Source organism: Doryrhamphus excisus, linkage group LG4 (assembly GCF_037039965.1).
Source record: "Doryrhamphus excisus strain RoL-2023G ecotype Guam linkage group LG4, RoL_Dexc_Guam_v1.1, whole genome shotgun sequence".
NCBI classification, from domain to species: domain Eukaryota; kingdom Metazoa; phylum Chordata; class Actinopteri; order Syngnathiformes; family Syngnathidae; genus Doryrhamphus; species Doryrhamphus excisus.
This window is the reverse complement of record NC_136360.1, coordinates 18,842,739-18,868,203: the sequence shown is the minus strand read 5'-3', so window position 1 is coordinate 18,868,203 and position 25,465 is coordinate 18,842,739. Positions and strand designations below refer to the sequence as shown.

The 25,465-nt window shown below is 40.1% G+C and overlaps 1 protein-coding gene across 31 annotated transcripts in view; it reads right to left on the bottom strand.

Moving 5' to 3' along the window:
* The window catches only part of adgrl2a (adhesion G protein-coupled receptor L2a), a 140,055-nt gene that overhangs the window by 42,630 nt on the left and 71,960 nt on the right, over positions 1–25,465 (bottom strand). For 24 of the 31 annotated variants that reach the window (XM_058074180.2, XM_058074181.2, XM_058074187.2 and 21 more), the window contains 2 exons: positions 18,668–18,682; positions 14,245–15,045 (listed from right to left, as the gene is read on the bottom strand). In XM_058074180.2, the coding sequence (XP_057930163.2) occupies positions 14,245–15,045; positions 18,668–18,682 (816 nt within the window). The remainder of the gene's footprint in view (positions 1–14,244; positions 15,046–18,667; positions 18,683–25,465) is intronic. The other 7 variants (XM_058074174.2, XM_058074200.2, XM_058074191.2 and 4 more) reach the window with 1 other exon arrangement.

The window sequence follows — 25,465 nt, the reverse complement described above, 5'->3', positions numbered from 1 at the left end:
AAAAACAAAAAAAAATCTGCACTAATTTGACATGAATAAAGTCAAAATAATAACACAAAGAAGTCGTAATCTCACAAAAAATGTTGTAATTTTACCCGAGTTCAATCCCACCCTCTGCCATCTCTGTTTGGCTACAAACACGACTGGATTGAAGGCATAACCCGTAACATAACTCAAACAGAAATGCGGTATTGAAGAAGAAAGTGTTGATCTCACTGCCAATTTGTGTCTTTGGGAACAGTTGGGTCAGGATTCAATCTTTCATTCATTCACGAGGGTCGCGGGGGGTGCTGGAGCCTATCCCAGCGGAGTACACCCTGGACTGGTGGCCAGCCAATCACAGGGCACATATAGACAAACAACCATTCACACTCACATTCATACCTATGGACAATTTGGAATCGCTAATTAACCTAGCATGTTTTTGGAATGTGGGAGGAAACCGGAGTACCCGGAGAAAACCCACGCAATTTTTGGAATTGAACTTGGGTCTCCTAGCTGTGAGGCCTGTGTGCTAACCACTTGACCACCGTGCAGCCTCATATTAGTATTATTCATTCGTTCATTTTCTATCGCTTATCCTCACAAGGATTGCGGGGGGTGCTGGAGCTTATTCCAGCTGTCTTCAGGCGAGAGGCGGGGTACACCCTGGACTGGTGGCCAGCCAATCACAGGGCACATATAGACAAACAACCATTCACACTCACGTATTCACTCACCTATGGACAATTTGGAGTCGCCAATTAACCTAGCATGTTTTTGGAATGTGGGAGGAAACCGGAGTACCCGGAGAAAACCCACGCACAGAGATGGCCGAGGGTGGAATTGAACCCTGGTCTCCTGTGAGGTCTGCGTGCTAACCACTCGGCCGCCCCACATTAGAATCAATCCTATCATATATCATATTATTATTGCACATTACTTACAGACAGAAAGTATGCTCTGTATCATTCAATGTGTGTGCCACCCTGTGTCACAAGCTTGACTTAATGAATGACTGTGGCCACTAGGTGTCACCAAAAAACAACCACACCCTGACTTCAACTGTTAAATTAGCTGTACTGCATAAATCGTAAAAACAGCCAAACTATGAAAAATATGGCATATATAGTAAAATATATTACAAAAATACTACTAAGTACATTAATCCCACCCTCGGCCATCTCTGTGTGGAGTTTGCATGTTCTCCCCGTGCATGCATGGGTTTTATTTCCGGGTACTTTGGTTTCCTCCCACATTTCAAAAACATGCTAGGTTAATTGGCGACACCAAATTGTCCATAGGTATGAATGTGAGTGTGAATGGTTGTTTGTCTATATGTGCCCTGTGATTGGCTGGCCACCAGTCCAGGGTGTACCCCGCCTCTCGCCCGAAGATAGCTGGGATAGGCTCCAGCACCCCCGCGACCCTTGTGATCATAAGCTTTAGAAAATGAATGAATGAATGAAAGTCAAGAAAGCCTACTGGATACGTTTTTTTGAGCCCTGTTGACATGAAATAGCATCCCTATATTCACCTTGAGACTCATATTACCCAACATAGTTGACATAATATGAGTAAAAAACACATAAATAAGAGATAATATGACTAATATTTTTAATATTTTGATGTAATATTAAAAAATATTTAATATTTCAAGTTTATTTTACTAAAATAATGTGATTTTTCCTCCTAATATTACAAATTTTATTTTTCTATTTTTTTCCAGCAATTTTTTTTCACTTTTCTTGTTGCTTTATGTTTTTTTACAATATGCCATGAGCCAGTGAAAAAGAAAAGAAAATAGCTGTGGCCAATAACAGCTTCCGAGCCACACTTTGGGCACTCGAATATTCGATTAATCAAAACAACAGATGAATCGATGGAGAAAATATTGATTATTTGCGGCCCTATGCAAGATCGAACTTTTGTGGCGGTAAGCACGGACATCCAGCCAAATGTTATTCAGTTAATCTAAATGGTGAAGGATTTCCCCGCTGAAAACACAAAGTGTCTTCATTAATGATAAAGTGTACAAAATCAGTAATAGTAATAAAAAGGCCAAAGCCTTCCATTTGGGATTTTTTAATGAAGACAAATTCTTCCTGTGTGAAAAAGAGGCAAATATAAATGCAGGGTTGGCTGCCCGGAGAGATTCATGCATAAACAATGCAGCCACTATGACCACCGCTGTTCCCGTACGTTGCGTACTTTGCCCGCCTGTAATCCAGCCAGCCGGCAGCACAATAATCTTATTACCTTTATGCCAGAGCTGGATTTAATTTAATCCAATAAAAGCTGTGAGGAATTAACCTAAAGGTATTAAAAGAGCCACAGAGATGTCTAAATGGACACGTTTAAGTCACGCTGCTGTTGGCTGGGAGTCGGACAAAAATTCCACTAAAGCGGGACAGGATGCTTGACGATCACATCCGTGCTGCTCTCAGTCCGAGGGGAACTTCAATTAGTTGTCAAAGATTGTGAGCGTACGCAGCTAATTTTCAGCAAAGACTTTATTGGTAATCTCATTGGGGCGGTTAAATGATATTTTGGCTGGACGGGACACACACACACACACACACACACAAAAATAAAAAAAATAAATATTTAACAAAAACACGCACAAAAATGGATTAATCTGCAGCAATGCTACAAAAATAAAGTCTAAATATTAAGAAACAAAGTTGGAATCTAATGAGAAAAGTCATAATATTAAGAGAATGTTGAAATGTTGTTGAGAAAAATTCAGTCGAAAGTCGAAATCTAAAAGAAAAAATATGTCACTTTGTAAAAGTCCTAATATGATGAAAAAAAGCTAAACAAAATAAAGGTTGGTAAATAAGTAATAGTAAATTGGATGGATGGATGGATAATGTCAACAAATTATGAGAACAACATTTACAAGAAAATTTAAATAGTTGGGAAAAATGGAAAAAAAATACAGTCACACCATAATGAAAAACTAAAGTAGTAATCTAACAAGAAAATTAGCAAAAATAAAATGGTGATATTCTAAGACAAAACAATGTCAAATGAGTAAACTGAACTTGAAATATTAAAGGAAAAAAAAGTGTTTTTTCTTAACACATTTATGTTTGTAAAATTAGACCGGGGGAAAAAATTAAATATTATGGAATTAATGTCAGAATATTATGACAAACAAATTTACAAGACAAAAGTATGAATAGTTGGAAAGTAAAAGTAAAAAAAAAAACAGCGACAATTCTACCACAATAAAGTCCAAACATTAAGAGGGAAAAAAAAATCTTAATATTTCCATCCATCCATCCATTTTCCTTGCTTATCCGGAATCTTAATTTTTTTTTCTCTTTAAACGAATAAAGTCAAAATATTATCAGGAAAAAAAAATATTCTAGTAGCATAGAGTTGAAATATTATAGGAAAAATAATATATTAATATTGCAATATTATGAAAAACAAAACAAAATAGTTTGATCAATTCTATAGTATATTATGTTATATATTATGTACTTTTTAATAAAATTTTGTGTTTTTTCATTCCTTTTTTAAAATGTTTTTTTTAGTAAAGTTCCTTGTAAAGATTTGCACTCATGTCCAACTAATCCCAGATAGCAGAATTTAAAAATACATCCCAAACAAGATCGAAAGGTTTCTGGAGGATAATCCTAATCTTAACTCCATTTCAAAATCACAGTGAAATTGTGTGTGTGAGGTTTTTTTATCAGTATTGTCTACGACTCACTATTTTTGGATGTGCTTTTTTGTCATTTTTTCCCTGCAATTATTACGATTACACAGCATAAGCCTGCATAAAATTCCCTGGTAAATTCTAATGAGACTTTGTCGCATGGCGTAATCTCCTGATGCGATGCAAGGAAGCTTAGAAGCTTTACCTCCTTGTTCCCATTCTGTGAAAGACTCACTGTACTTTTTGTATGCTCTCGGGTGGTAATCGCCTCCTAATGGGGTAGGAGTTTGGAAAGTATAATAAGTGAAAGGAACCTCAAAGAGGGACATTTCTGACATCGGAGAAAAGCCAGGCTTTGTCTTTATGGAAAGGACATTGAGAGCCTAGTAGCTGGATGACAAATGAATAACCCCATCAGCGCTGAGGTCATGCAGCATAGAGTGAGGGTTAATTGAAATAAGGTGTTGAACAGTGGAATCAAAAAAAAGAAAAAAAAGAAATGTGTAAATCATTTCCATCTCGACATACCTTTAATTCAGTCCTCTCTGGATATAACCCGGCACCGATGGTAGAGCGGTGCTGTAATTCGTAATATGTTTGTGATGCATTTTGATGTCTGCCAATAACAGCAATAATACCCGAAGGAAATTGGATTACATGTCTTTCACTCGCCGCTGCATTTGCAGATGTGACGGGGGAAGAGTACATTTGATTGCTTGCAAATCAACAGGAAATATGAGGAAGGCACAGCAAAAAAAAAAAAAAAAAAAAAATCAAATAATTTCCCATGAGCCATGCCCATTGGCGTTGGGGCACAATGTAGGTGACGTATGGCGCATGTTTACGTCCCTGGGAACATCACCTAATAGGTCATTTGTCTACTATAGGGCTCTCAAATGATTAAAAATTTAAATTAGATTAATCACAGGGTTCCTGGGGATTCATTTAGGAATGGAATATTTTCCACTCTGGTATCGATGGTTTGGGCTTATCTAAAACACAGATGACACATTCATAAGACCTTTCACTTGGAACAACAGGCACCCTGTTTTTTTTTTTTAATTAATCTCTTCTGTTTCCTGGCTGAGACGCCCAGCCCCCCGGCCAATGACTGGATGAAACCAGACAAACAGTTAACGGAGACCGCCTCCACAGCAGGCATATGAGGAAGTTTCACTTTAGACACCACTTAGAGCTTGCCAAGACCTTGGCCGATGGGTTGACCAGTCTCTTCAGTGCTGGCATTGTCATTATTTGTATCTACTCATTTTAATATTGGATTGCAATTACTTGAGACTATTAGCATTATTTCACAGCTGGTAGAGCAAACAAATCAGGGTGGACAGGGTGGAAGAGGGCAGGTTCGAACAATATTGTTAATTTTTAGTCTACGCTAATTGGTTTTCATATTGCATCAGTAAAAAGATTCAAGAATGAAAGGGCTATCATAATCCCAGACTAGCTCCGCGTTTATATCGTATTTTAAGATGGAAGTGCTACGATGAAACAAAAACTCCTTCACTTGATGCCGGTCATCTGTTCCATCTTGAAAACCTGTTAATGCGTGGGTTTTTTCCGGGTACTCCAGTTTCCTCCCACATTCCAAAAACATGCTAGGTTAGTTGGCGACTCCAAATTGTCCATAGGTATGAATGTGAGTGTGAATGGTTGTTTGTCTATATGTGCCCTGTGATTGGCTGGCGACCAGTCCAGGGTGTACCCCGCCTTGAAGACAGCCTGTCGGGATAGGCATACCCCCAGCCACCCTAGTGAGGATAAGCGGCATAGAAAATGGATGGATGGATGGAAAGCTCCCGGCAACTAGGCCAACCGTCTGTTTAGCATAGTACTGCAACTGACGATTATTTTCAATTAATTGAAGGTTTGTCGTTTAATCGAATAATCGGTAAGGATCTAGATGGACCGAATCAATATGAATTAAACACAAACAGTGGTTTGATCCATGACATAACGGAAAAGAGACAAAAATCACTGTTTTCCAAAGTCATCTTGTTTGGGTTTGGTCTAAAACCCCAAGATAGTAGGTCTGCTTTCATGGATGCCTAAAAATATTCACATTTGTGAGGCTGAAACTACAGGATATTTACATATTTACATAAAAAACAATGAATCCAAGACCAAAATAGTTGTTGATTAATTGCATAAGTGATTAATCAGCAATTACTTGTTGCAGCTCTGGTTTAGCTTGATTGTGGAGTCTGTCACTACCACATCAACTGTACTTGGACAAAACTGCCCCAGATATTTCAGTGACTTTGAGCTATGGGTTAACTGTGTTTGAATTTGTAATGAGATTAATAGCGATCAATCCAGATTAACGCATCGATTTTGAGAGCCGTAGTCAGTTGTCTGTAATATATAAGAACACATACACGAGTACGCAGTGATCTCGACCATGACAGCAAAGTATAAGGAACAGACGCAGCAGCTGCCAGACTACAGCTTGCCCCCCCCCACCCTGACCCCCCCTTGCAGCTTTGCTCTGTACTGTACGTGTCTCAAATTTCAAGTATTAACTCGAAGTGTGCCAAGCAGACTGATATTTAATGCTGTGCAGACAAGGGTAGTCGGGTGGGTGGGTAAGGGGGTTGGGGGGGGGGGTGGTCTATTTCAAGCCTGACTGTACATGACACAGACGTGCATGCACTATACGCACCTTTTGCAATAAGACATTGTGCACGGACGCAGATTAGCGAGGACAATAAGGGCCGCACGAGTAAATCTCTTCAAAGGCGTGTGTCGGGAGTGACAGGGGACCGATGTAAAGTCTGAGTAATAATTCTTTTAATACGCCTTATTTCCCTCTCAGACTGGAATCAAACAAGAGACCGTGGATCCCCTCGGCTGTAAAGCTCAGTGAAACTATAATCACGTACTCCGCTCTCTCATGTGCAACAACTCTTTTGTGAATGTAAATCTCAACCCCGGGTTCGTTTCATTCGACCAAGTTGTATTTAGCATTGGGCGAATGTCACTTGCCACTTGAGAATTCGAGAAAAAATCCTGAGGTGTTTTTGCGTGAATGTGTGGTATGGGGGGGTTCAAACGACAACTGGCCTTTATGCCTTCCGATGTTCCGTGCTGAAAGAGCAGCGGAGATGATCATCAGATTTCAGAGGAAACAGATGACCCTCTCACCTCACGCACGGAGGATACGCTGAAGCCGGCAGACATCGGGTGGGGTGGCAGGGGGCGTCCAACATAACACAACATCACAGACCTGTGAGCAGCACTGTAAATCCCCATCGTGGGATTTGACCGACCCCAATCCTCCTCCCCTTGATCATCGCTTCAGTTAACTTCACCCCTGCATCGTAACTTAGCGTGACGACTTCACAATTTGAAACCTGCTCAAAAAAATGTTATAGCTGGGTGAAGTTGGCCTTCACCCAGTCATTCCTTCACATCGCCAGCCTCGTCCTCCAAGTCTCAGCTACTATCTCCGTAAGCTGAGATGAAACTTTACCCATCATGTGATGTGTGCACACCAGGTGGCAACTTAGATGCCTTCAACATGTCGAGCACTCTAGGTCACTTGGGGGGGTTTCGACACTGCGGATCTGATGACATATGTGCATTTCAAAACCTTTATTGGGGATGGGAACATTCTTGCATCAGTCGTTTTCGATGCTGCTCATCAATCCGCTGGACTATCCACTTTCTTTGGAGGGCACACCCTGGTATGATCACCAATTAGTTACGGGACTCGACTATAGTATAGAGACAAAGAACAGCAATAGAGGAAAACAAGGGTCTTGTGTATTTGGCCACAGAAAGAAAACGGATCACTGCGGCAAAGTATAGATTAGAGTATTAAGTCAATGTCTGGCGCTTAGGCAAGGCTATCGGCAACATAGTAGCCTCGACTGACCACTTACAAGAAATGATGCCTTGGAGTACCGAATAGCAAGCAGAACCAAGTAGGTACTGCGCAGTGGAACCTCAGTTCGAAAATGACAGCCAAACACTAGCCACGTATACATGGACTCAAATAGTCCAATTCCATTCAGGTTATTTGCTCAAACGGAAAGAATGTAACCTTTGTATACACCTCATTCCGAAAGAAAAGTGCCAATCAGAATGAATATATAATCGGCTTCCCAGGGGTGGAATATTCCTTTCCCCAATCCGATTGAGGTATCTTGTACCCGCTCAAACGGAAAGTTGTCAGACTGCGTTCTTCTTCGTGATGTTTTTCTTCTTCTGTTGTTTATTGGCGGTTGGCAAGCAGCTTTCGTGTGCATTAGCGCCATCTGTGGAACAGAATCTAAACCCTTCTATACGCCATTCACAAGTCCAGTTTTATTAAAATAATATAATATATAATATGTACATATCTATATAAATCATGTGCCGAGCTTAATTATAAAATATTAGCAAGATTGAATTTTATCTTTTCCTGTTCCCGGGTGCGTTCTTTCAGCGAATGCTGGGATATGACGTAACACGCAGCTCGAGACGTTCTTCGATTTAAAAAAATGGAGGCGACCAATCGGCACTGGACTGCTGTGGAAAGTTTGTTTCTCATTCAAACTAAATTTCAAGACCGAACGAACGAAAAACTGGCAATACGGAGTTATTCCAACAAGTGAAAAAAAAACTTGAGGAAGTCGGTATCACGTGATGTTGGTGTTTACGCTTTACTGGGCATGCCCCATTGACTATTCTGGTTGATTATAGCGGTGCATGTAGACACGCGATTGGAATATTCCTTTCCATGTATAACATTGCTTTCGGAAAGGTCATTTGGAAAGAGAAAAACTCCTCATGTAAACGTGGCTACTGACATGTAGGAAAACCGGATAAATTTTACTTGAAAAAAAACCGAGAACCATGCTGTGCAAAAACCACCATATTTGAAACTGACAACCGTTTCACCTTCAGACCTCCGGTCTCTAATGGGTCTCACATCCTTGGACCATGTTATAAAGCCAAGTATCCAGGAGAAGTCAAACAAACAGAAGGTCAATCAAACCCGCAGCCTTTTTGTAGTGAGGCACCAGTACCAACCACTTAATCACAGTGTTTCCCAAGAAGGGAAAGCCCCTTTTTTAAAAAGTTTCGGAGGGAGTAAACAAATCGAGAATGACTGGTGGTGATACATTTAGATTTAAAACTGGCATTGCAAGAAGAGTCGCTTCAGTTAAAGCAAAACCGTTTCAGCACAATATTCAAGTTTCAATGGAATCGTTCCTCTCTATAAAACTCTCCCACCAGTGAGTAAATATCTTTCAATGTGAAATCTTGACATGCGTGAGAACCTTCTTTGTACATTTTCCCAAAGACACAGCTCAGGATTGACTTAAATCCTGTCATTTGGTCCGCAGTGGTCTCATTTGGTATGATTTGAACAGTCTGGCTGTAGGCTTTACGACTTGACTTCGGGATGGACGCCAGCAAAAGCACATTAAATGACCGATGTGTGTACTTGTGACTCCTGAATGAAAAAGACAAACAGTGTCAGAAACTGAGGTACAGTAGGAGTCCATTTCCTCTGAGGTACAAGCAACACTAATGGGCTGCCAATGATTCAACACCCAGAGAGCCATTTTTAGCATTTTTCCCCCCAAGCTATTATTTTCCTAAAATAAAGCTGTACCTTTTAGAGTAGCCTTAAAATGAAATCCAGAAATGAGCGATCACATGAACAGGAACGAGAAAAGAGAAAAGTGAAAGGCGGACAATAAGATGGTAGTTGAGTGAGAACAATGGTAATGGTAATGGTTTTATTTCATTCATCACCCCTGCCGTAGAGTTTTTTTTACTCCCCCATGCTTGTTGGCTTCACTTTTGAGTGAAGTAGTCCTCAAACAGTCGGTTTCCAAGTAATCTTGAATGGAAAAATTGTCCTGTTTCAGGTGGCTGGGTATCATGGTAATGATAATGGTAATGGTTTTATTTCATTTGAACATGCACCAGATTACAATAGAGTGCATCCCATAATCAGTTCACAGTTCCACATGTCCAAAAGGAGTAGGAAGAAGCAAAGCTTATTAAATCCTACCCCTCCATCTGGTACTTTTACAACCAGTAACAGTTACATTTGTTCACTTCCTGCTTTCCTAATATAGTTTTAATTTTAATTTTAATTTTAATTTTAATTTTAATTTTAATTTTAATTTTAATTTTAATTTTAATTTTAATTTTAATTTTAATTTTAATTTTAATTTTAATTTTAATTTTAATTTTCTGAGATCATATTTCTCCTCTCTTGTAGAGAAGTATTGGATGACATTTTTAGCTAATTGGTTATTTTTAGCCTCATGCAAGTATTTGTGATTTTAGAACTAAGGAGTTAGTATGTTCTCTGTAGGCGGCATTATGAATTATCCTTACTGATCTTTTTTGCAGTACATTTAGCGAGTGAAGATTGCTTTTATAGTTGTTAACCCATATTTCCACACAATAAGTAAGATATGGTAGAACCAGAGAGGAATAAAGAGTGACAGCAACAAAACAAGACCAAGAAACAAAACCAAAAGGGGTGATTTTCCACATCAGTGCGCACTCCTTTTCTCACTCCTGTGTGCACTTGGACAGCTGACATGAGGTTATGGAGAGAAGGGGGGCGGGGTGTTGTCGAGGCAAACAATCAAATTGTCCGCTTTAAAACGCATCTGAATGTGTGCTTGCTGCTCTCCTGCGAGAAGCAGGAAGTCACCTCAAAAGTCTCTGTTTTCCCTGGAAATGCTTCCATGGGAAGTTTGACCTCCGTGTAAACGCCACGGAAGACAGGAACACATCACAGCAGTGCTTATCAGAAAGCTTTATATTCATCAAACGCTAAGAGGCTCTCTGGGGTAAGAGCTTGTCTGTGCATCTGTAACAACGCGGCATTTGCACGTTGTAAAGCACTCCCATTACACCTAAAACGGCGGGGAACTTTTTAGCCCACATGGGGAGCACTGTAAAGTAATTGGCCAACCGCAGTCATGAGCCTCGCCACCCCGTTTTTGAATAAATTGGGTCTTTCTCCTCCCTGCTTGCTTGCAGTTGTATAATTTGAGGGTGCTTCGCCGCTTGTATGCAAATGTATTGACATTTCAGCAATTAAAAGAGGAGGTCTTGATTTGTGTGGGCATTAAACGCGGCGCCGGGGGCTTTTGTATGGGGGTGATTCAGAATTTAATTCTGCAACACGGGATAAATAAAAATCCCTCCAAAGCTCACCTGTGTCCCATCGAGGCAGCAAATATAGGCAGTTTCCGCGTATTTGTAGTCGAAAAAATGGCTTTTGATATGCTTACTCAACAGTTTGATGCCACACATCAGAGCTCGGCGTGAATAAACTACCCATAGAATCGCCGCATAATGAGATCTCCGTGAGAATGGCGCATTTAAATCAATTTAATCATCTCAGTTAGAGGAATATGTTATTTTCCGAGCTCCCATATGCAAGGAAAGGAACAAAGACACAAGGACACATGTGCGTACATGAGTGGATTATAGTGCTGCTGGTCAAAGCCAAGCGACGGACGAACTGACCCACTTCATGTCCACTTCCAGCCGAGCCTGCTTGTTGGATGCGACCCCATCCACTCCCTCGTAATCCGACAGGAGATGATCTCGCCTCAACATGAGCGGTGTTATTGGACTCGAGCAGACCCCGACTGTCTGCCGCTGAAGGTCCCAACATCACTTGGATTTCATGATGAACCAGTAACGTGACGTGTTTGTGCAACTTGACAAATGCGTTCAAAGGGACGAATGGGGTGTTGAGCGCTGAACACATCAGATACCGTAACCGTATCTCCCCGTCTTGTGTGCTGTGATTAAAGCACCCAGTTCATCGTTTGTCTGTCGCTTTACCATCATCATTACCTTCATAATTGCCCATGTAAGAATAATTTCTGCATAATTACATGTTAACGCATTGTCATCAGCATTTCATGGCTCCGGCAAAGCCACAATATTATTGCTGTGTCTTTGTACATCATTGCTCAAAAGATGTACCATTGTGAGGGAGGCAATGAGCCGAGCGTGAAGATATCGCAAAGAGGCCGTCCAGTGACAGGCGGAAGAAAGTGCCCATCATTTATGTGTCATCATTGTCATCATCATCATCATCCATGTGGGAGGACAAGTTTACTGACATCTTGATGATCATCTCTGACAATTCTCCCCTGTGCTCATCGACTGATTCTCTACATACGTACGTACATTAGTCGGCAGCAAGAACACACAAACGCCTCATTTGTTAGAAAGTCCTCACTGGCATTAATACCAGTCCTTGTACGATGCAGTAGAGGAAAGCAAATGTTGTGAATCCTTCGAAGCAAAATCTACTCAAATGTCACAGATGCGGGTTTGAATCCCGCAAATTGGGTTTGAAGCACTATCTGGAGTCTGATGCCAATTGTTATGTTCTGGCTAATTCAGTCATTGGCAATTATTTCCTGTCATGCCCCCCACTGGGGTACAAACGGAACACGCCCACCTCATGAAACCAGCAAAAGGCAACCAACTGGAGAGCAGTGACAAACAAGTAGGCCTGTCATGATAATGGATGTCAATTTTTGGAAAGAAAAACCAAAAAAAAAGTCGGTATGTATGAGCCTTGGATAAATTGACATATAAGTCTAATGACAAGAGGGCTACAAAGCAAATGTTTAGCGCTAACATAGTATTTGGTTAATATTCTGCATTATATGTTGGTAGTGTATTGTCTGTTTCCAACCACCTATTGTGTTGCTGTGTGTATAGTTCTTTTGGATACCATCAATTGGCTCAAATGTGATGTGACACAATTATCTTAATGATAATGGGAATTTTTCAAGTCAAAATTATTGAATATCGGTCGATAATTAATAGCATAATTATCGATCAGCAAAATTTGTTATCTTGACAGGCCTACAGACAAGTATATTCAACAGTGATATCACATGCTGAGTACAACAAATTCATACATGTTGGCAGGTCTGCAATGATATTGAAAGTCTTCCCTGCCATCCACACACACACAAATCTTGATAATTGTCATCTTTGCTGGCCTTGGCTTTGACTTGATTAATGTTGTTCAACCGGCTGAACCCATATTAGCCGCCCCAGCCCTACTCCTATCACTTCAGAAATGCACAAGCAAACACATTATCAAATACTGAGCCCGGTGATAATCTGTGGAAAACTTGCTTGACCTCCCTGACTCCTAACTGACTGCATTGGCCCCAACACAGACTTAGGACCCGGGGTGTGGAGGGATTAGGTTAATTACTGTTATTATATTCTTAGGATAAGGTTTATCACAGGTCGAGGCTAGCCCCCTTCTCAGCTTCCCCACAGCTAATTTAAAAACACATGCTTCTTATGAGACCCTGCATGGTTGATCAGTCTCTCATGCAGACCATTGAATCCTTACACTCCACCGCAGTGTGTGAAGTATTTATTTAATGGCCAGTAGAGATTTAGATTTCCAGCATCACTTGGGGGAACGAGCTAACCTTGCCCCGGGCCAGACTTTGCACCTGTCTGGGCATGTATGTTTCCAGGGCTGTGAGTATATCTCTGTGTTATGAAAAAAAAAAGAAAGGCTTGGAGGGTTTCCCCCTGAGCGTTGGCACGAGGGACTCGGGGAATGCCCACATGGTAAACCTCCCTAAATCCCCAAGATACAGATTCTGGATGATAGGGTAAGTACCTTGAAGGTGTTGTTTACCGCAGAGCCCCAAAAGTTTCTCAAACATATCAATCATGGAATGTTTTGCGATTTACTATGAAAACTACTCACCTTTACTTCAACAATGAATGGATTATTGATCAACAATTAATCGATTATCCAATTAATTGGCAACTCCTTTGGTTTTCACTTAATCATCTTTAATTGAAAAATGTAAAAATCCTCTGATTTCAGCATCTCAAATGTGAGTATTTGTTTCATTTCCTTAGTCATCCATGAAAGCAGACCTATCATCTTTGGATTTTAGGCAAAACAAGATATTCCCAAACATTAGCTTTGACTCTGGAAAACAGTGATGGACTTTTTTTGCCTCTTTTTTGATAATAAAGAAAAACGGAACAAACACAGTCGGTGGTTTTGTCTGTATGTCTTTGGTCCGTGATCGTTCAATTTCATTCATTCATTAATTTTCTACCGCTTATCCTCACAAGGGTCGCAGAGGGTGCTGGAGCCTATCCCAGCTGTCTTCGGCCGAGAGGTGGGGTAGACCCTGGACTGGTTGCCAGCCAGCCAATCACAGGGCACATATAGACAAACAACCATTCACACTCACATTCATACCTATGGACAATTTGGAGTGGCCAATTAACCTAGCATGTTTTTGGAATGTGGGAGGAAACCGGAGTATCCGGAGAAAACCCATGCATGCACGGGGAGAACATGCAAACTCCACACAGAGATGGCCGAGAGATGGCCAATTGAACTCTGGTCTCCTAGCTGTGAGGCCTGCGTGCTCACGACTCGACCACCGTACAGCCCATCGTTCAATTAAATATAATGGAGACTATGTCAAACAATGCACTCCTTTGTTTGACATAGTTTTTTCGATGTCCAAGGGACAGAGAAGCAAACATAAAGGAAAAGAACAATGACACTGTAAGGAATAGAGAAAGGTTCTTACCATGAGCTGGATCCGGTGGTCCAAACTCCAAATTATATCTCAGGATGTAAAAATTATTCCACACATAGAGCTGGTTATCTCGCGGATTATAATCCACAGATGCAATGTACTGGTATTGATTGGGAAAGTGGATATCGACGTATTCCCCACGGTTCTGTTTGGTGTTGTAAATGTAATCGATCATGCTCTTGCTGACCTCGCTCTCATTGTCTTCGTAGGTGGAGCGAACCACATAGAGTACTCCACAGGCCATGAAGGCATTGGAGGCCGAGCGTTTATCGTAGGTTGTCTCCCACGTCGCCTCAAAACGTAGCGTGTAGGGGTTCAACTGGCTGATGACGATCATGCCGTTGTTCTGCTCAGTGGCGTAGATCACCCACAGGCCGTTCTCATCTACCGCCAGGTCGATGTCTGTTTTGCCACCCCACTTGTACGGCGACGTGTCGTGGTAATTGGCGTTGTTGATGATGGCCTCCCCGCTTTTGATTCGAGTTCGCAGGTCAAACTTGACAATATTGCGGGTGCGTTCTTTGTTGAAAAACACCGCCCCGTCATAGACCACGAATCCGGTTCCGTCCACCCGGTGGGGCAGCTTGTAGGTTACCGTTTGCCGGGCATTTTGGAAGTCGTCCAGGGAGGAATATTCGATAAGAGTGTCTGTCCTATACGGAGTCCAAGGCATGAAGTAGATCTTGTCTGCAGCTTGCAGTGGATCTTTGCACCAGGCGCCAGCTTGTTGCTCCGCTTCGAACTGAAAGGAGGGCTCGCCGACGGCTTTCAGAGTCCCGGGACAAATAAAAACTAGTAATAGAAGAAAGTAGAATAAGAAGCAGAAATGTTAATACGTCATCAATAGCACTGTGCATGCAATATCAAAACAAAATCTATCTTATGAGTTGTCCACAATTAATGAGGACAGACATGTTTAGAAGTAGCCTGAAACAACTAGAAGCTATTTCCGATATTCACAAGCAGTACAAGGATTTTGGCTTTGTGCATAACAATGACACAAAAGAAATAGGAAGGTTGTCAAGCAGAATGTTGAAATATAAAGAAATATAAAGAAGAAATGACGGGAAGAGAAAGGAAACACAACTCAAACAGTCCTGTAATTAAAAGAAATAAAGCCAACTAAAGTGACAGACATGAGACGTTACGAGAGAGCAGGACTCAGCCGTCTGTCAAATACTCGTCTCACCTTTTCTACGGTAAAGACCTGAGAGGCTTGTCATTAGCAAGTGATGCAAACGTCACAACCACTACTAAATTTAAATAACTTTCTGTAAAGAGTCTCTTGAGGTGTTTTGGTTCTGGGTTCTAAGGCATAAGAATCAACAGAGAAAGAAGCAGCACGTGGTCAGGTGAGAAATAATGGGAGGTGAGAAGGAAAGAGGCCTTGGAGAAAAAAGGGGACAGAAGAAAACAACAGTTTCAACTGTTACCGAGGCATGCTATGGAAAAGGGGTTTGGAAGCCAGGCAAATTTTGCTGAATGGCAAAAGCATCCAGGCAGAATGAGGAGACAACAAGTCAGCCAATGTACCCCACTTACATCTTCCCACTGCCTGTTTGCTATCTTTTCTTTACAGTAAGTCTTACGTAATACTTAGTGGACTGTGAGTATATACGTACAGTCAAACCTCAGTTTTCGAACCCCCCAGTTTTGGTATGATTCAGATTTCAGGTTTTTGTACACTACCGCTCAAAAGTTTAGGATCACTTGCAAATTTTTTTTTCCATTTCACAAACAATGAAAATGAATGCAATGATTTTCAGAGAAGGATGTACATTTTTGCATAGAGGCCTACTATCAACAACTGTCAGTCCTCTGCATCAATCTCCTGGTATGGCTGCTAATCCAAATTCATCATTTTATAAGGCTAATAGATTATTAGAAAATCTAAAAATGGTAACTAAAACTAAAATCTCTTACCATGCTGTTAACTACTCCCTTCGGAGAGCAGCACAAACTGGATCTAACAAGGACAGAAAAACACTGCACAACTGTGCAAGAAGACAAATATCTGAGAGTGTGTAGTTTAAGACAAAGACGCCTCACAGGTCGTCACCTGGCAGCTGCACTAAATAGTAGACGTCAAACACCAGTGTCAGTATCAACAGTGAAGCGGCGACTTCAGGATGCTGGAATAGCAGGACTACCAAGAAAAAGCCATGTCTTAGACTGGCCCAAAACATTTCCAAGTGATCCCAAACTTTTCAGCGGTAGTCTACATTATTGCCCCGTGTAGTATTATTCCGCAGAATCAGCTGCCCAAAGAAAGGATGCTTTGCTGACGCCAGGAATCTGATCAAGACTGTGAGAAGGACTATCAAAGAATTTCCGAACAAGAGTCTTCAAATTGGTAAAAATGACCTGAAAGGGAATTGAATCGATCACAAATGGACTGTTCAGGTTACGTTAGAAGATGTGATGCCTGTTGATTTGATTTTAAGCTCAATGACTAGTAGGTGGGACACACCCCTGGCTGACTAGGTGGGGCAGGAGTTGGCGGTTGGTTCGAATTGGTATAAACTGCGGACCACATCACAGTTATGGTCGCCCCCAGAGAGCCGCACCAGGGGGTCTTAGAAGACATTTTGCCTCTTATCCATGGAGGCTTTAACAGTTATATACTTTAATAGTTCATGCTCAAAACTAGATAGGATGGTGCAAGATCTAAGCGTTTATTATTTCAGGTCGAGGCAAGCACCAATCAAGGTTTCACTCATTGGTAGTGAAAATTGGCATTAAGATACAGTGAAGTGAGACCTCTGTCTACCAGTGAAAGTCCGGAATGAAAATTATCCCAGCTAAACTACCACAAAAACTCCAGTTTCCGAGAAAATTGACAGAGAAATTGACGTGCATTGTTTGCAGGCTTTCCAGCCGAATTTGACCCCCTGTGCTCTAAAGGTAGAGGTTTGTCCAGACAAAAACGGTTTGGCACTATTGTGGTATGAAACGACACTCATTAAAATGCAATGGAGTTTTGGGTGGTATCACACTTATTTATTATTAGAGATTATTGTTATTTATTAGAGACTCAATGATTGAATATTTTAGGGGGGTGGTAGTGTTTGTCCCACCGACTCATTGGGCATCAACTGAGAAGGAAAATGTCTTCCAAGACAACCTGAACAAACCGGTCGCCATCGATTGGATGCCCTGATAATGTATTTTCTTATTAACATTTTTCATAAGTTTTCATACACTACCACTCAAAAGTTTGGAATCACTTGGACATTTTTTGGCCAGTATGAGATACGGCTTTTTCTTGGCAGTCCTGCTTTGCAGTCCAGCATCCTGAAGTCGCCGCTTCACTGTTGATACTGACACTGGTGTTTGACGGCTACTATTTAGTGCAGCTGCCAGGTGACAACCTGTGAGGCGTCTTTGTCTTAAACTACACACTCTCAGATATTTGTCTTCTTGCACTGTTGTGCATCGCTTTTCTGTCCTTGTTAGACCCAATTTTGTGCTGCTCTCTGAAGGGAGTAGTTAGCCTTATAAAATGAAGAACTTGGATTAGCAGCCATACCAGGAGATTGATGCAGAGGACCAACAGTTGTTGATAGTAGGCCTCTATGCAAAAATGTACATTCTTCTTTGAAAATCATCTGATTCATTTTAATTGTTTGTGAAATGCAGGAACATTTGTTTTTCTTCGGAAAACAAAGAAATTTGCAAGTGATCCCAAACTTTCGAGTGGTAGTGTGCATTTGATTTTTGATCTGACCTTTTGGGACGCATAAATAACCAAAACGGAGATACCACGGTAGAGTGAGCCATCTAATGCAGTTCATTGACTGTACACAGAGCTTTACGTGTATGGACAGTACGTACATGCATGTGTGCTCACCCTTACACAATAACAAAAAAAAAAAAACATGAAAAGGGATGCTGCAAGTCATTTTGCATACATATTTAAAGTGCAGCTCACTTTGAGGTGTACAATCTGTTCTTCTCATTTGGGTATTATTTGAGTATTGTTATTACTGAGCAGCCTGGACAGGCGGGCGTACCAAATGACTGACCAGTGCCGCATTCCTTAGTTGCTGAGCTTAGTTTTACCGAAGATGAAATATTTACATTCCATTTTCATTTTATTATTAGTCTATTGTTGACTTAGCTGAGTTAGACTGAGCAGCCAGGACAGACGTGTGTTCCAATGCTACCAGTATAATCATATTTTTCCCATTTGACATCACTTCTGTTTTGGCATTACAAAAACGCATGATAGCAATTACTCCTCTTTTTTTGGGGGGGGGGGGTCAAAATTTTTGGTTAAACTCTTCAAGGGGGTTCGAATTTAGAGGTTCCACTGTCGTCCACAAGTTTCGTAGGAGCCACCACAATAAGAAGTTTACAACTCGAAGTCACAAAACAAAGGAGCTAGAGGGTTCGGATCGTGTCTGTTATTTACCTTTTTGCTCCACTTCTATTTTAAGCGTTGGAAAGAGAGAATGAAAAGGATGGGAGGAGGGGGGAAAAGATTAATATGTATTCATGTTCATCGCTACGGTTACACAAGCAGACAACTGGTGACACACAAACAAAGATGACTTGATCTAATCAGAAAAAAAGAGAAAGTCAACACCTCCTTGTATCGGTCCTGTTTTAGATAGAGACATCCATTAGAACATTAGAACATGTATATGGACAGTAGATCCCTGCTATTCATGATGGTTGCATTCTGCAAAAAAAGTACGTGATTTGCCTACAAATTTGCCTGGTTGAGAATGCCGACTCGCGAATATGCAGGGACCCACTGTAGTTGTATCAACATGAGATTAAAAAAAAAAGCTAGTTTTGCAATTGCTTTACAGCAGTGCTGGATGGATTATGAGGATTATGAAGTTTTTCATGTCTGATTAGTACTCAAGCATTTTCAATTTCAGTCTTTCTGTTTAAAAATGTAAGACATTTATTGCACCTAATTGTTGGATCAACTGACTATTCAAGTGTAATTTCCAGCATAATTATATTAGCGTGTGCCAAATAGGTGTTAATTAAATTGTGCACTACATGACTGCAGTCAAAGAAAAATGTAATCCACCCATCACCGTTTTACTGCTGCTTAAAAAATACAGGCGCAAGACAACAGGGACAAACATGGACCGACAACTTCACTGTCAAGATCTATTTTAACGCTCACACACTTACCGAACTTATATGGGTACAATATGTGAAAAAGGATTCATGAACATTTAAAATGGTGTGTACCTAAATACAAGAGGAGGAAGCAGGTCATTAGTGGGAATGAATGGAACATATAATATTCAATCATTTATTTGCCATGCATGTTAGAACATGCATCCCTTTGGATTCTGCATGTTTAATCTAGCATGATCAAGGCCTTTTCAATGCAATCATGATAAGGAACAGTCACAGTGCGTCTTGTACCTACAGCGTGTATATGGGTACCTTTTAAAATGCCATCTTATACATTTGGTATTCAATACACTCAGCAGAAGTGTCAACACTTGTTTCTGTCGCCATTTTTCCTGAGCTGAAAGATGTAAAATTTTATTTACACTATGACTCAAAAGTTTGGGATCACTTGGAAATGTCTTTGTTTTGCAAAAAAATAAACACATTTTCATGCATTTCACAAACATTTGTATCTATTTCACAAACAATTAAAATGAATGAGATGATTTTCAAAGAAGGATGTACATTTTTGCATAGAGGCCTACTATCAACAACTGTCAGTCCTCTGCATCAATCTCCTGGTATGGCTGCTAATCCAAGTTCATCATTTTATAAGGCTAATAGATGATTAGAAAAGCCATCTAAAAATCTAAACTAAAATCTCTTACCATGCTGTTAACTACTCCATTCAGAGAGCAGCACAAACTGGGTCTAACAAGGACAGAAAAACGATGCAGACAAATATCTGAGTGTGTAGTTTAAGACAAAGACGCCTCACAGGTCGTCACCTGGCAGCTGCACTAAATAGTAGCCGTCAAAAACACCGGTGTCAGTATCAACAGTGAAGCGGCGACTTCAGGATGCTGGACTTCATAGCAGGACTGCCAAGAAAAAGCCATATCACAGACTGGCCCAAAAAAATTCCAAGTGATCCCAAATTTTTGAGCGGTAGTGTATGTACAAAAAAATGCATACTTCTCTGAAATCTGTCACCCATTTGAAGCGGTGTTACGGAATTAGCTTTAGCAGAAAACATGACCAGCCTTTGTTGGTGGTGAATAAAGTCTGGTTGAAACGCTTCGGTGAGCACCTCCAATATTGCTATATTATGCTTGGCTGCTGCTATTCTGTGGATAAAACTGTACCGCAGATTCTTAAAGAAGCAAATTTGGTCATACCTACTACTGCTACTGCTGATTATTGTTTTCTGTTTGAGTGATATTACTTCTAACATTGCACACATCAAAATAAGTCATAAAAATATGTATGGTTCTCACTGATATCAGTATTGAACATTATTGAATGCTGCAATATCAGACGTGAGAACTGAAAGGGGTGAAGATGGGGACAAAAGTGATTCAGTTTCTCGTCCCCATCTGCTTGGAATGCCCTCCAATTTAAAGAGAAATGGTCACAATTTGTTTCACTGGGAGCACTTTAAGTGTAGCTTAAGAAAATCGACAATTGAAAACCTTAACACCGCCCCAAAGACGTTCTTTGTGTACATAGAATAAGTTTTACATCTGTAAGGTCATAGAAGATGGGAGCAAAAACAAAGCATGTTGGGTTTCTAATTTCTGGTATAAGATACCCTGAAGTCCAAAGTCTAAATTAGACTGCAAGATCATTCGGTATCGGTGCTTTAGTCTGACACCGACTTGTAATTCATCAGTGCTTTTTCACTCCCAAGTCATATATCATACTAACAATTGCTTAGCTGCTCCTTCTGCCAAAATTCCACAGGCAATAAATGAAAAGTCGACAACGATAGTCAGAAGAATGGCACCAAAAAGCACCCCGTTTTCAGTTTGCATTCGTTCAGAACAGAGGTGCTTCATATTTTGACATTTTATTTGGTAGATTATTTCTCTGTTGTGTTGATAGCGTTTTCTCTCAAGGAATTAAACTGATTTGGACGAGACTCTTCAGAATTCTCCGAGACCAGCAAGGATAGCTGTAGTCCGAGGGGTCGGAGCCTTAACGACGTTTTGCAGCACAAAAGAGTGAAACTCAAACCATGTTTGAGGGTGAATACTATGGATGCGGCCCCATCCCTTCAGACTAGAGCTGTCCTATCTAGTCTTTGAGTATGAACTAAAAGACAACCTGAACGGTCCGGTTGGCGTTGATTCAGTGCACTGAGAATACAACAACCTTGGAGGCACGGGAATACAGCCGTCACTCGCCACTTCATCTGGGCTTCACTGTGTTTTTTTCAAAACAAATTAATCAATTACCGTTGTTTCATGGATGACTACAGCCTAACATTAGTATAAAAATATGCACATTTAAGTACATTTTACATATTATAAGCATGTTCTAGCATAGAAATGGCTAAATGAACAAAAATACAAATATAGGACATTAAGAAGACACATTCAAACATGTGATAGGTTGTATTCTCCACCGGTCACTCGGTGAGACAATAACCACCACAGTAAAAATGCTGTCCACAAAAAAAATCTTATTTTTGTCATTACATTGACTATATTGAGTAAAACAAGTGTAAAGGTGACTAGAGGGTTGCTATTTCAGGTATAGAGAGCTCTAATAATGTAAAAAAAACAATTTAGAAGGTAGTACACATGTTTTCACAAAAAACATGTCTTATTGTGTCTAATATGTCTTATTTTTTGTCATAACATCTACTATATTGAGTAAAACAAGTGTAAAGGTGACTATAGGGGTGCTATTTCAGGTGTAGAGAGCTCTAATCATGTAAAAAAAAAAGAAAGTTGTACACATGTTTTCTATTTAAAAAATATACAGAATCCTACTTTGCGGAAATTCATTGATCATAATCGGGTCTGGATCTAATTATCCGCAATAACCAATGGTTTGCTTTAGTTTTGCGTTCTCGTACTTTGGACGCAGTTGGCTGGAAGAACGCACATAGCCACAACAGCCTGGTCACACGATGCTGTGGAATGGCATCCCACTCCTCAAGCCAGGCAGGAAGCGTTGTTACAACAGAGACATAATCTACCAGGCACACATTTCCCAAGTTTCTGCTTCACGTTTATTTTTTACATGTTTAGCCAGGATCTGTGAATGCTGAAGAAAACACGTTGTGTTGCAACCAAGAGAACAGACACAGCGAGGGAAATGAGCCAAGTAACACCAGTTAAGTTCTAAGGATCCTCCTCAGCCACATCACACTAGATCACGTTAGATTAGATGAAGAGAGCGGAGTCTGGAAAGAAAACAACACACGTGACAGAAGAGCTAATGAGGTTAGTCAGAAATATAAAGAGGATGAATCAGTATGATCAGAAATCAATGGATGAAAAGAGGCAATCAGGCAGCCGGGGAGATTTCCTGCGGATTGCACAGGGGAAGGGAAGAAAGTCAGTTACTTTGACTGAAGCAACAATGAAACACGAGACACTCCCATCCCTCGCCATCAACCCGAGATTCTAAACGGCTTCCACTAGCCACTGAAAAAATAACAATTATTTCTCCATTTATCATTTTAAAAAACTACACTAGGAACAACTAATTAAATGATCTTAAAAGGTCCCCAACATGATGAATCAACTTTGCTTCAAATATGTTACATATTCTTTGTAATTATGCAACATATTTGAACGTGAATGGTAAATTCACAGATGTGACATAGTGCATGGCGCCAACAATGACAAGCTCGCTCCCGCCGTTTCCAGAAGCTCTCAGTTAAAACCGAGTAAACAAATGCTTCTCTGGGTCAATGGTGGACTTGGTTCAGTATATTTTTCATCAAAATAGTAGTCATGCCAAAATGCTGTGTTGCTGCTGGATGTTGTCTGTCTGTGGATGTGTGTGCGAGTGATACTCTAAGTTTGTTTGTCTTTTCCAAAAAACGGTTTAAGACAAAATGGATGCACCAAGAGCAAAGGATGAGAGACAGATGGATGCCCACCTGATGATCTGTCATGTCTTGTTTACATAATGTCTTCTAAATAATATTCCATGATAGTGATAAGTCTGTAAAGCATTATACATGTTATATAAACAGTAGATGGTGGACTTGGTTCGGTATATTTATCATCATAATAGTAGTCATGCCAAAATGTTGTGTTGCTGCTGGATGTTCATAATGTGCGAGTGATACTCTAATATAAATGTTATATACATGTTATATAAACAGTATGTATGTTTACTGTGTGGGGGGGGCGGATGGCAAAATATAACATAAATTAAGATATAAAGACCCCTTAGCGTTCATTAAGAACCTGATTTGAAACAATAATTGAAGGATAAACAACTCTACTTACCATTCTTTGATTTGAAGGCCACCGTTCTTCATCTCCATGTCTTAAGACTTTAGTCATTTCATTTCCAATTGTTTTGCCCCTCAAAAAATATAGTCAAGTCGCTCAAATATTCACTATAATCAATGTAAACATCCTCTGTTTGTGTTGCTGAGTGATCGCGCCATGAACTACAAATGGAACTTTTGCAAAATTGGCATCCGCTTTCAAAAATGTAACAATGTCGAACATAATTACAAACAAAATATAACAGATTGAAGAAAAGTTGATAATCATGTCAAGGACCCTTTGAGTTTGTTGGGTTCATGCAAGCTGCAATACAATATCACACAGTTGAATAACTGAGTAACAAAAATACCCAAGGGAACCTAAAGGTCTAATTTATATCAATTGGCAAATAAGTCCCACTAAAACACTAAAAGCAGGACATTCTGCTAGCGCTATTAGCACAGAAAATCACCAGGGACGTCTTTGTCTTTTTTTGTTGCCAACTGAAAATAGTGTGCAAAGTTCAGTCCTAATAAAAATACATCTTGGCTTACGTGCTGCCCGATTCAAGCCATTATTTCAGACAAATCAGAATGTACATTCTTGGCAGAAACATGGAAGATATGTCTCTAATGAGGCCACTTTATGACAAGCAAAAAGGATGAAATGGTGGAAACATGCTGCCAAGGCCACCCGCACATACGCAAAAAATCCCCCAAATTGCTTTGCATTAATGCAAAAACTTCAATTCCCAACTCCATCACATTGAGTAGGCCGCTAAATACCGCATATTATTTGTTCCATCGGCCTGAAAGCTTTTGAGGGACTGCGGGTGCTATAGTCGAAATGAGGACACTGTCTGCAGCCCTGCCCGCCGTTGATCAGCTTAATAGGGATTTAATATGTTGTCTTGTAAATCAACTTCTCAAGTCTTGTATCCCAGTAAATCCAGCGGCCTCTAAGCCTCTGAGCCACTGTAATGTTTTAATCACAAATCTCGATATTTGGCATGTGATCCGCAGTGTCTGCAAACAACTGACAACTGCATGGTACTAGATCAGGGGTGGGCAAACTACGGCCCGGGGGCCACATCCGGCCCAAGTGTTTGAATACGGCCCGCCCAATCTTTCCAAAGTATTTCATTTAAACTCAACATACAACCTGGCATCATGGCCTGAGCCAACCTTTTGATGGTTTTTCGTTTCGTTGATCAATTTCGTTTTTTGACATGGTCTGTTGTTTACAAAGTGCTCCTGAAAAAAGGGACACAAGCACATAATAATAATAATAATAATTATTATTATTATTATTAGATTATTATAATTATTATTAGAACTATTATGATTATTATAATTATTATATTAATGCTAATTATTATATTAATTATATATAATATTATTGTTATATTTGCATATTTACATAATAATAATATAATAATAATTATTATTTTAATTTTATTGTAATTATTATAATATTTTATTATTTTTAAAATATTTGAATATAAATATAAAATAATAAATAATAATAGCAGATTGCATGACAATTTTCCAGATACAATAATACCAGGTGGACTGTTACGTGTAAAATATATAGTCTGCCCCCCCGTAAATTTTGTCATATCAATGCGGCCCGCGAGTCAAAAAGTTTGCCCACCCCTGTACTAGATGGTAGATCTCATGCAGTCCAAACCGAGTTATTCTCTGATCCAAGATCTGGAAATGCTTGACACTACCTTTAATCTTGTTATTTTATTGAAAGGCCTATTTTCTGTGCTGACTTATTTAGCCATTTGGTTTTTTTTCTTCTTCTTCTTCTTCTTTTTGTGGCTTTAG